The sequence below is a fragment of the Pristiophorus japonicus genome, chromosome 16, assembly GCF_044704955.1.
Source record: "Pristiophorus japonicus isolate sPriJap1 chromosome 16, sPriJap1.hap1, whole genome shotgun sequence".
NCBI lineage: Eukaryota > Metazoa > Chordata > Chondrichthyes > Pristiophoridae > Pristiophorus > Pristiophorus japonicus.
Genome location: NC_091992.1, coordinates 72,615,793 through 72,627,819, shown reverse-complemented (window position 1 = coordinate 72,627,819; position 12,027 = coordinate 72,615,793). Strand labels below are relative to the sequence as shown.

General features: G+C 44.7%; 1 protein-coding gene across 1 annotated transcript in view; it reads left to right on the top strand.

The window, feature by feature from the left end:
- lrrc59 (leucine rich repeat containing 59) overlaps positions 1-11,216 on the top strand; it is a 35,051-nt gene extending 23,835 nt beyond the window's left edge. Inside the window, exons 6-7 of the mRNA XM_070857421.1 lie at positions 8,768-8,938; positions 10,824-11,216. Coding sequence (XP_070713522.1) covers positions 8,768-8,938; positions 10,824-11,062 — 410 coding nt within the window. The 3' untranslated portion in view covers positions 11,063-11,216. The remainder of the gene's footprint in view (positions 1-8,767; positions 8,939-10,823) is intronic.
- The last annotated feature ends 811 nt before the right edge of the window (positions 11,217-12,027 follow it).

Below are 12,027 nucleotides of genomic sequence, written 5' to 3'. Positions count from 1 at the left end.
TTTGGAGATACTACATTTAATCCCCTCATCTAAATCATTAATGTACAGTGTAAACAGCTGGGGCCCCAGCACAGAACCTTGCGGTACCCCACTAGTCACTGCCTGCCATTCTGAAAAGTACCCATTTACTCCTACTCTTTGCTTCCTGTCTGACAACCAGTTCTCAATCCATGTCAGCACACTACCCCCAATCCCATGTGCTCTAACTTTGCACATCAATCTCTTGTGTGGGACCTTGTCGAACGCCTTCTGAAAGTCCAAATATACCACATCAACTGGTTCTCCCTTGTCCACTCTACTGGAAACATCCTCAAAAAATTCCAGAAGATTTGTCAAGCATGATTTCCCTTTCACAAATCCATGCTGACTTGGACCTATCATGTCACCTCTTTCCAAATGCACTGCTATGACATCCTTAATAATTGATTCCATCATTTTACCCACTACCGATGTCAGGCTGACCGGTCTATAATTCCCTGTTTTCTCTCTCCCTCCTTTTTTAAAAAGTGGGGTTACATTGGCTACCCTCCACTCTATAGGAACTGATCCAGAGTCAATGGAATGTTGGAAAATGACTGTCAATGCATCCACTATTTCCAAGGCCACCTCCTTAAGTACTCTGGGATGCAGTCTATCAGGCCCTGGGGATTTATCGGCCTTCAATCCCATCAATTTCCCCAACACAATTTCCCGGCGAATAAGGATTTCCCTCAGTTCCTCCTCCTTACTAGACCCCCCGACCCCTTTTATAACCGGAAGGTTGTTTGTGTCCTCCTTCGTGAATACCGAACCAAAGTACTTGTTCAATTGGTCCGCCATTTCTTTGTTCCCCGTTATGACTTCCCCTGATTCTGACTGCAGGGGACCTACGTTTGTCTTTACTAACCTTTTTCTCTTTACATATCTATAGAAAGTTTTGCAATCCGTCTTAATGTTCCCTGCAAGCTTCTTCTCATATTCCATTTTCCCTGCCCTAATCAAACCCTTTGTCCTCCTCTGCTGAGTTCTAAATTTCTCCCAGTCCCCAGGTTCGCTGCTATTTCTGGCCAATTTGTATGCTACTTCCTTGGCTTTAATACTATCCCTGATTTCCCTTGATAGCCACAGTTGAGCCACCTTCTCTTTTTTATTTTTATGCCAGACAGGAATGTACAATTGTTGTAGTTCATCCATGCGGTCTCTAAATGTCTGCCATTGCCCATCCACAGTCAACCCCTTAAGTATCATTCGCCAATCCATCCCAGCCAATTCACGCCTCATACCTTCAAAGTTAGCCTTCTTTAAGTTCTGGACCATGGTCTCTGAATTAACTGTTTCATTCTCCATCCTAATGCAGAATTCCACCATATTATGGTCACTCTTCCCCAAGGGGCCTCGCACAACGAGATTGCTAATTAATCCTCTCTCATTACATAACACCCAGTCTAAGATGGCCTCCCCCCTAGTTGGTTCCTCGACATATTGGTCTAAAAAACCATCCCTTATGCACTCCAGGAAATCCTCCTCCACCGTATTGCTTCCAGTTTGGTTAGCCCAATCTATGTGCATATTAAAGTCACCCATTATAACTGCTGCATCTTTATTGCATGCACCCCTAATTTCCTGTTTGATGCCCTCCCGAACATCACTACTACTGTTTGGAGGTCTGTACACAACTCCCACTAACGTTTTTTGCCCTTTGGTGTTCTGTAGCTCTACCCATATAGATTCCACATCATCCAAGCTAATGTCCTTCCTAACTATTGCCTTAATCTCCTCCTTAACCAGCAATGCTACCCCACCTCCTTTTCCTTTTATTCTATCCCTCCTGAATGTTGAATATCCCTGGATGTTGAGTTCCCAGCCCTGATCATCCTGGAGCCACGTCTCCGTAATCCCAATCACATCATATTTGTTAACATCTATTTGCACAGTTAATTCATCCACCTTATTGCGGATACTCCTTGCATTAAGACACAAAGCCTTTAGGCTTGTTTTTTTTAACACCCTCTGTCCTTTTAGAATTTTGCTGTACAATGGTCCTTTTTGTTCTTTGCCTTGGGTTTCTCTGCCCTCCACTTTTCCTCATCTCCTTTCTGTCTTTTGCTTTTGCCTCCTTTTTGTTTCCCTCTATCTCCCTGCATTGGTTCCCATCCCCCTGCCATAATTAGTTTAACTCCTCCCCAACAGCACTAGCAAACACTCCCCCGAGGACATTGGTTCCGATTCTGCCCAGGTGCAGACTGTCCGGATTGTACTGGTCCCACCTCCCCCAGAACCGGTTCCAATGCCCCAGGAATTTGAATCCCTCCCTGCTGCACCATTGCTCAAGCCACGTATTCATCTGAGCTATCCTGCGATTCCTACTCTGACTATCACGTGGCACTGGTAGCAATCCCGAGATTACTACTTTTGAGGTCCTACTTTTTAATTTAGCTCCTAGCTCCTTAAATTCATTTCGTAGGACCTCATCCCTTTTTTTACCTATGTCGTTGGTACCAACGTGCACCACGACAACTGGCTGTTCTCCCTCCCTTTTTAGAATGTCCTGCACCCGCTCCGATTAGCCTGTTGTCTGAAGCCCTTGTGGGATCACAACGTCCTCCCTTCGTCCTTATGTGTAATGCACTGCTTTCTGTCTGTTATGATCAAAAAGTTCCAGTGCAGAATGCTTGAAGTTAGGAGCAATGATCTTTTATTTCTCTCCTGTTTTTATCCCATCCTTTATTATCAGGGCTACCCCTCCTCCTTTTCCATTTTGCCCATCTCTTCTAGAAGTCAAGTATCCTGAAATATTTAGTTCCCAACTTTGGTCACTCTGCAATCACGTCTCCATAAAGGCTATTAGATCAAAACCATTTATTTCTATCTCTGCTATTAATGCATCTTTTTTTGTGCGAATCGTGCATTCAGATACAGGTTGGACCTCTGTGTGGTCCGGCACCCTCGGGAGCTGACTGATGCCGGAACAGAGAATTTTCCGGACCACAGGAGGTCACGTCTAGCCTAGGCTTCGGTACCTGTCAACAGCTCCCGGGCTCCTGTGTGTGTGCGTGTGCTGGCAGCCTGTGGGCAGCTCCCTCAGCACCCGCACACACTCACTGACTGACGGCCACTCCCAGCGGTGGTTTATGCGTTGGTTTGGTGCTCTTTTTTAAAAAAAAAAAAATAAAAATAAATAAACCCACCTCTCCCTCAGGCCCAACTAATGCCGAACCACGGATGTTTCCGGACCAGAGAGGTTCAACCTGTATAGCGACTTTAGCTTTAACTTTTTTCTATTTTCCCTTAGATCACCGTAGTCACTAATGCCCTATTACCTTTGTTACTCTCTCCCTTCCTGACCCACTCTCTTTATTTTTCCAAATCACTACTCTGCTCTACAGCCTTGACATTTCTCTTACTGCTTTTGAATTTATCCTTTCCTGAACGCTCCCACCACCGTCCCTTCATTCGTTTAAAGCCCTATCTACTTCCCTATTCGATTGGCCAGCACACTGGTCCGTCCCAAGGAACAGTTCCCTTTCTCCCCAGTACTGGTGCCAGTGCCCCGTGAAACCACGGCCTCTCACACCACTTTTTCAGCTGCGCATTTAACCTTCTAATCTGTGTCCCTATGCCAATTATTACCTGCAAAATTCTGCATTTTAATTTGGACCCCTAGATCCTCAAACTCTCTCAGCAGAACCTGATTCCTAGTTCTAGTTCTATTTCTGACCCACGATCTTCTGACTCAGAGCGTGCTACCAATGAGTCAAGGGTGACACTCTTAGATAGAAGATATGAAAAACAATAGCAGAAAGCATAGAATGGTTACAGCACAGAAGGAGGCCATTTGGCCCGTCGAGCCCATGCCGGCTCTCTGCAAGAGCACTTCAGCCAGTCCCGCTCCCCCGCCCTTTCCCCGTAGCCCTGCACATTTTTTTCCTTCAGGTACTTATCCAATTCCCTTTTGAAAGCAACGATTGAGTCTGCCTCCACCGCCCTTTCAGGCAGTGCATTCCAGATCCTAACCACTCGTGTCGCCTTTGGTTCTTTTGCCAATCACCTTAAATCTGTGTCCTCTGGTTCTCGACCTTTCCACCAATGGGAACAGTTTCTCTCTATCTACTCTGTCCAGACCCCTCATGCTTTTGAACACCGCGATCAAATCTCCTCTCGACCTTCTCTGCTCTAAAAATCATAGAATCATAGCCAGCACAGGTTACAGCACAGAAGGAGGCCATTTGGCCTGTCACGCTCATGTCGAGCTCTAAGGGGAACAAGCCCAGCTTCTCCAGTCTCCACGTAACTGAAGTCCCTCATCCCCGGAACCATTCTAGTAAATCTTTCCTGCACCTTCTCTTCACATCCTTCCTAAAGTGCGGTGCCCAGAATTAGTATTTTATAAAAGTTCCTCATAACTTCCATGCTTTTGTACTCTAGGCCTCTGTTTATGGAGCCTAGGAGCCCATATGCTTTTTTAACCGCTTTCTCAATCTACCCTGCTACCTTCAATGATTTGTGCACATGACCCCCTTTAGTTTATATTGCGCCTCTCGTTCCTCCTACCAAAATGTATCACTTCGTACTTTTCTGCGTTAAATTTCATCTGCCACGTGTCCGCCCATTCCCCCTGAAGTCTATCACTATCCTCCTCACTGTTCATTATACGTCCAAGTTTTGTGTAGTCTGCAAATTTTGAAATGGTGCCATGTATACCCAAGTCCAAGGTAGTAAAGGTAGAGAGGAGAAAAAGGGAAGGTGGAGTAGCTGTAATTATTAGGGATAATATAATGCCAGCAGATAAAAGTGTCGCAGCTATTGGCAAGAACAAAATAGAATCCATATGGATAGAGATAAAAGATAATAAAGGATCAATCATGCTAATAGGTGTAGTAACAGACCTTTTAATGGTGGGAGGGAGATGGAGGAAGAAATGTGCAGACAGATTCGGGAAATGAGTAAAAAACATAGAATAATCATCATGGGGGATTTCAACTACCCTGATGTTAATTGGACAGAAGAGGTAGGTAAAGGAGATAAGGGAATGGAGTTCATACAATGTGTATAGGACTCCTTTCCAACCCAATATGTAAAAAGCCCAACAAGGGAGGATTCTCTATTGGATCCAGTAATGGGGAATGAACCAGATAAGAAAAGTAAAAGTAGGGGAACATCTAGGCAATAGTGACCATAATATAATACGCTTTAAGATAATAATTGAGAAGAATATAAGTATGACGAAAACCAAGATAATAGATTGGAGAAGAGCTGATTTTGAGGGGCTGAGAATAGAACTTGGGAAAATAAAATGGGAAACAATATTGGCAAAAAACAATGTCGAGTAGCAATGGGAAACATTTAAAACGGTGTTCAACAGAGTACCAGGAACAATATATTCCACTAAAAGGAAAGAACAGACTCAACACTAATGAGACGCCATGGATGAATAAAGCCACAAGGGAACAATTGAGGGTAATGAAAGATTAGGAGAGAAGTAAAAAAAACAATTTGGAAGGCAAAGAGGAACTATGAAATTAAATTATCAAGGAACGTAAAACAAATTAGCAAAATATTTTACAGGCACAGCAATAATAAAGGAAGGTTGGGATGGGAATAGAGTCATTAAGGGATAGACAGGATAATATCATGGGTAATGATAGATGGCAGAAATATTAAATAATTATTTTGCTTCAGTATTTACCGGGGAGATAGAACAATGGGACAGGACATTGGATGATGAGATAAGTATATTTAAAATAAAAAGAGAGGATATATTAAATAAACTAATCAAACTCAGACAATAAAACCCCTGGTCCAGATGGATTGCATCCACACGCTGGGAAGAGATAGCAGCGACATTACTACACATATTTAATGATTTGTTAGAAAAGGGTGCAGTGCCAGAAGACTCGTGGATAGCTGATGTAATACCTGTACTTATATTTAAAAAAGGGGATAGAACATGTCCAGGGAATTATAGGCCAGTCACCTTAACATCTAGAAATATCTAGATTTTCATTAGGCCTTTGTTAAGATGCCCTATAATACACGGTCAGAGAATGCGGAGTCAGGGGACAAGTAGCAGAATGGATCGCTAGCTGGCTTCAAGACAGAAAGCAGAGAGCAGGGGTTTAAAAAGTAGTTATTCACAGTAGTGGTGTTACACAAGGTTCAGTGCCAGGACCACTGTTGTTCACAATTTATATTAACGATTTAGACTTTGGAATCAAAAACACAATTTCTAAATTTGCGGATGACACCAAATTGGGAGGACTGCAACAAATTACAGTAGAACATTAATAAACTTGCAGAATGGGCATATAATTGGTTCAAATAAAGTTCAACACAGATAAATGTGAGGTATTACATTTTGGTAGGAAGAATAGGGAGGTCACTTATTACTTGGAGGGTGCGAGTTTAGGTGGGGTAGAGGAACAAAGGGATCTCTGAGTACAGATACACAAATCACAAAGTTCCAAGCACTAGCGTTTATTTCTAGAGGTATATAATTGAAAAGTAGGGAAGTTATGCTAAACCTGTTTCGAACCTTGGTTAGACCACACTTGGAGTACTGCCTACAGTTCTGATCACCATATTATAAAAAGGATATAGAGGCACTGGAGAGGATGAAGAGAAGATTTAAATGGATGATACCAGGAATGTGAGGGAATACATATCAGGAAAGGATGAACAGGCTGGGTTTCTTTTCTCTTGAAAAAAGAAGGCTGAGGGGTGACCTAATAGAGGGCTTTAAAATTGTGAAAGGTTTTGATAGAGTGGATACAGAGAGAATGCTTCCACTTGTGGGAAGAGCAAAACTAGAGGCCATCAATATAAAATAGTCACCAAGAAGTCCAATAGGGAATTCAGAATAAACTTCTTTACCCAGAGAGTGGTGAGAATGTGGAACTCGCTACCACAGGGAGTGGTTGAAGCGAATAGTATCGATGCATTTAAGAGGAAGCTGGACAAGCATAGGAGGGAGAAGGGTATAGAGGGTTATGCTGATAAGAGTTAGATGAGGAAAGACGGGAGGAGGCTCGAGTGGAGCATAAACGTTGGCATGGACTGGTTGGGGCCCAATGGTCTGTTTCTGTGCCATATATCCTGTGTAATTAATATATATATATCAAGAAAAACAGTGGTCCTAGTACCAACCCCTGAGGAACCCCACTGTATACCTTCCTCCAGTCCGACAAACAACCGTTCACCATTGCTCTCTGTTTCCTGTCACTGAGCCAATTCCGTGCCCCCTGTTAGCTCATCAAAAAGCTCCAAGTTAGTTAAACAAGATTTACATTTAACAAATCCGTGCTGGTTTTGCTTAATTAATCCACACTTGTCCAAGTAACTTTGTCCCGGATTATCGTTTCTAAAAGCTTCCCCACCACCGAGGTTAAAGTCACCGGCCTGTAGTTGCTGGGTTTATCCTTTCACCCTTTTTTGAACAAGGGTGTAACATTTGCAATTCTCCAGTCCTGTGGCACCACCCCTGTATCTAAGGAGGATTGGAAGATTGTGGCCAGTACCTCCACAATTTCCTTTAGCGTCCTAGGATGCATCCCATTGGGTCCTGGTGACTTATCTACTTTTAGTACAGACAGCTTTTCTAGTACCTCCTCTATCACCTTCTATCCTATCCAGTATCTCAACTACCTCTTCTTTCACTATGACTTTGGCAGCATCTTCCTTGGTGAAAACAGATACAAAGTACTCATTTCGCCATGGCCTCTGCCTCCATGCGTAGGTCTCCATTTTGGTCCCTAATCGGCCCCACCCCTCCTTTTACTAGACGTTTACTATTGATATGCCTATAGAAGACTTTTGGATTCCCTTTTATGTTAGCTGCCATTCTATTCTCATACTCTCTCTCTGTCCCTCTTATTTCCTTTTTCACTTCCCCTCTGAAGTTCAGCCTGGTTCTCACTTGTATTCTCAACCGGACGTCTGTCATACGCCCCCTTTTTCTGCTTCATCTTGCTCTCTTTCGTCATCTAGGGAGCTCTAACTTTGGCTGCCCTACTTCCCCATAGGCCTTGTGGGAATGTACCTCGACTGTACTCAAACCGTCTCCTCTTTAAAGGCAGCCCACTGTTCGATTAGTTTTGCCTGCCAATCTTTGATTCCAATTTACCCGGGCCAGATCCATTATCAACCCACTGAAATTGGCCTTTGTCCAATTCAATATTTTTACTCTAGATTGCTCCCTGTCCTTTTCTGTGGTTAATCTAAACCTTATGATACTATGATCATTGTTCCCTAAATGTTCCCCTACTGACACTTGACCCACCTCATTCCCCAGAACCAGAACCAGCAATGCCTCCTTCCTTGTTGGGCCAGAAACATAATGATCAAGAAATTTCTCCTGAACACACTTTAGAAATTCTTACTCCTCTCTGCCCTTTACACTTTTACTATCCCATTCTATAATAGGATAGTTGAAGTCCCCCATTATCACTATATATAGTTCTTACACCTCCTGTAATTTCCCTGCAAATTTGCTCCTCTATATCCTTCCCAATACTTGGTGGCCTATAGAATACACCAAGTGTAATGGCACCTGTATTGTTTAACTCTAACCAAATAGATTCTGTCCTTGAACCCTCCAGGACATCCTCTCCAGCACTAATATTCACCTTAATCAATACTGCCACCCACCTCCTTTCCTTCCCTATTTTTCCTGGACACCTTGTATCCAGGAATATTTAGTACCCATTCCTGCCCTTTTTTGAGCCAGGTCTCCATTATTGCATTCAAATGCTTCAGCTGCTGTGTTTACAGCCTGTTTACCCTGTTGTTGCAGAGTTGGAGAAAAGACGTGAAGCAGAACTGCGGGCTAAAGAAGCACGGGAGCGAGAGCTGCGTAAACGAGAGAAAATGGAGGAGAAGGAGAGGCGCAGGAAGGAGTATGATGCACAGAAATTACAGAGATTCAATGAGCCAAAGGAGGAAAAACGTGATGGTGTGTTTGAAAGTAAGTGAAAGGTGGCAGGTGGGCAGGCTCTGCAAATTCGTACAGAATGGCAAACTGACTTGTTCAAAATTCCACCTGCTGCACGAGAGCTGTTGTAAAAGTGGGCGGGTCTCTCGTAGCAGGTTCATCATTCTGTCACTATAAAACTCCTGAAAATTGAAATCCCTTACTTCAGTTATTTTTCCCCTTCCCTTGTCCCATGTGGGAGGCTCGATCACTTGCTGAGATGTGGTTCCATGGGCCTCCACTACAGTGGCTGTTCCATTGGAACTGAAGTGTGAATTTTGACAAGCTTTCAACTGGGGAAGGCTTTAAAGTGCAGTCTGACCCTGTGCTCAGTCAGTGTTCCCACACAGGATCATTGGCTAGTGAGCAGGGCTCGTGCTGTTTGTCTTCTCCCTCCTTGTGAGCCCGAACATGCTGTAGTGTGTCTAACATGATTGGCAAACCAAGCAGTCAGAGATTCCAACCTGGGTGTCTGGCTTGTGTGGCTTAGTAGTTTGCTGAGCACTGCATTCCGAACAACCCAGGCATGATATCAGGAAAGATTTGAGAAGTTTTTTTTTTACTAGATCTAGGATGGGTAAGGGTTGAGTTTGCCAAAGTGGCTTATGATGAGATGGTTTCCACTTGTCAGCAAGATGGTAACCAGAGGGCACGCATTTGAGAGAATCACAAAGAATTAAGAGTAATCGAGAAAAACCTGTTTACATGGAAGCTGGTGAGAATGTGGAATTGTCTGCCTCCAACCTCTCCTGAAGCAGAATCCAGAATTTATTTTGAAAGAGAAGTAGATGGGTCCGAAATTTCCCCTTTCGATTAGGCCCGTGGCCAGCTGAAAGCAGTGGCCATGGGTCGGTGCGAAATGGCCGTCAAGTCTCCGCAGAGAGGCCGCCATTTTAGAAATTGCCCTTGCTCAGTTTTGGAGCGGCGTAGGGGACTGGTCCGCCTGTTTTCCCACCGCATCGTGCACACGGTGACCCCGTATCGACTGGTGGGGACCCCTTCGCGAAATTGGCCCTTTTGCTGTCAGTACCCTTTATATTGCTTGGCTGAAACCCTCCCTGGCACTGCCAATGCATTTAACCCTACTCTCTGTCTCCTACCCCCAACCAATTACCAACCCATGTCACACAGTCACCTCCAATTCTGTGAGCTCTCATTTTTGCTAATAATCTAATGTGGCTGCAGAATTCGCAGCGGCCCTCCCCTTTAACTGAAGGGGAGGGACATTGTGACACGCTCGCGAGTGGCGACTACACTGACCCGACCTCACTAACGCACCGATGATGAGGCCACTTCCGACCCACTGCAAAAAAAAAAAAGCTCGGGGTGCTGAGTTTCTCCGGATTGGCCGCCCCATGCATTGGGGCGATCGGAACACTTCAATACTGGTTCGGGCAGTGGGCTATTTCAGCCCCGATATTTGCTTTACAATGGGGGGGGGGGGTAGAGAGTGGGATTAGATGAGATGGCTCATGGCGAAAAAAACACCAGCACAGACTTGATGGGCCAAATGGTCCATTTCCATATCCAGGGAAATACATAAAGTACAAACTTTGAATTAGAAAGCAAAACAAAAAGTAGTAATGTAGTGATGAGTGCTGGAACACCAACACTAGATGTCACAGAAGGGAGAATGTAAGTTTTATTCTGGCCAGTCTAAGCTGTGCCCATTGGGGAAGTACTTGGTGAGGCTGTGATGTCACCCTCGGGCGAAAGAATATTAGGTGGGAGCATCCTGGCTCCTTGCAACTGCTAAAACTGACCAGTCGGTGGAACGGCTTGCAGTGATTCCCCCAGCAGTGGACATTCATTCGCTGGGCGCTATGTTCTAAGATTACCCGTACTCATTGCTTTTTCTCCCTTCCACAACCCCTTTCAGAGGCAGTTTCTTCCGCAAGTCCGTCGGCATCTGAAAAGGGTCGCTCGTTCTCCCGGGTGTTGCTGAAGGTGCTGCTCTTCCTGCTGCTGTGCACCGTCGCTACTGTGGTGATGTGCAGAACAGAGCTCCCACACCAGCAGCTGTGCAGCACTGTCAATCATCTGTACGAAGACGCCCTTCACGCTCTTCGGGGAAACGAGGCTCTCCAGAGGATTATCCGCAGCATGCCGTTCCCATGACCGTTGGCCAGATGCAGAAGAGTCACTGAAATTCCTATGGAATTGATGATTAATTCATGTGTTCTTATATAGCACGAAAACCCTTCACACGGGCAGTATTCCACTCGCTTGCCCTGCCTAAAGTCTACCCAATAAAACCCTATTTTGCATTCGCCAGCCTTTGTAGTATTCAGTGCTTTTTCTGTGGTCTTTACCTGAGTTAGACCAGAAGGTTCAAGGTTCAATGCTTGATTTGTACCGAGGTGACCGACAGGTGGTAGTAGGGGAGCTGGCATTGGTCTCAGTGGCCCTGGGCTCATGAACATAAGAAACAGGAACAGGAGTAGGCAATACGGCCCCTCGAGCCTACCCCGCCATTTAATAAGATCATGGCTGATCTGATCATGGACTCGGTTCCACTTCCCCGCCCGCTCCCCATAACCCCTTATCGCTCAAGAAACTGTCTATTTCTGTCTTAAATTTATTCAATGTCCCAGCTTCCACAGCTCTCTGAGGCAGTGAATTCCACAGATTTCCAACCCTCAGACAAGAAATTTCTCATCTGTTTTAAATGGGTGGCCCCTTATTCTAAAACCATGCCCTCTAGTTCTAGTCTCCCCCATCAGTGGAAACATCCTCTCTGATTCTGCCCAGTCAAGCCCCCTCATAATCTTGTGTGTTTCGATAAGATCACCTCATTCTTCTGAATTCCAATGAGTTGAGGCCCAACCTACTCAATCTTTCCTCATAAGTCAACCCCCTCATCCCCGGAATCAACCTAGTGAACCTTCTCTGAACTACTATCCAAAGCAAGTATATCCTTTCGTAAATAGGGAAACCAAAACTGCACGCAGTATTCCAGATGTGCCCTCACCAATACCCTGTATAACTCTAGCAAGACTTCCCTGCTTGGGTAAAGTCAGACAGGAGACAGAGCCAGATAACTCCACAAACTTGTTGATGAGCTTTATCGTTCCTGGGATGTT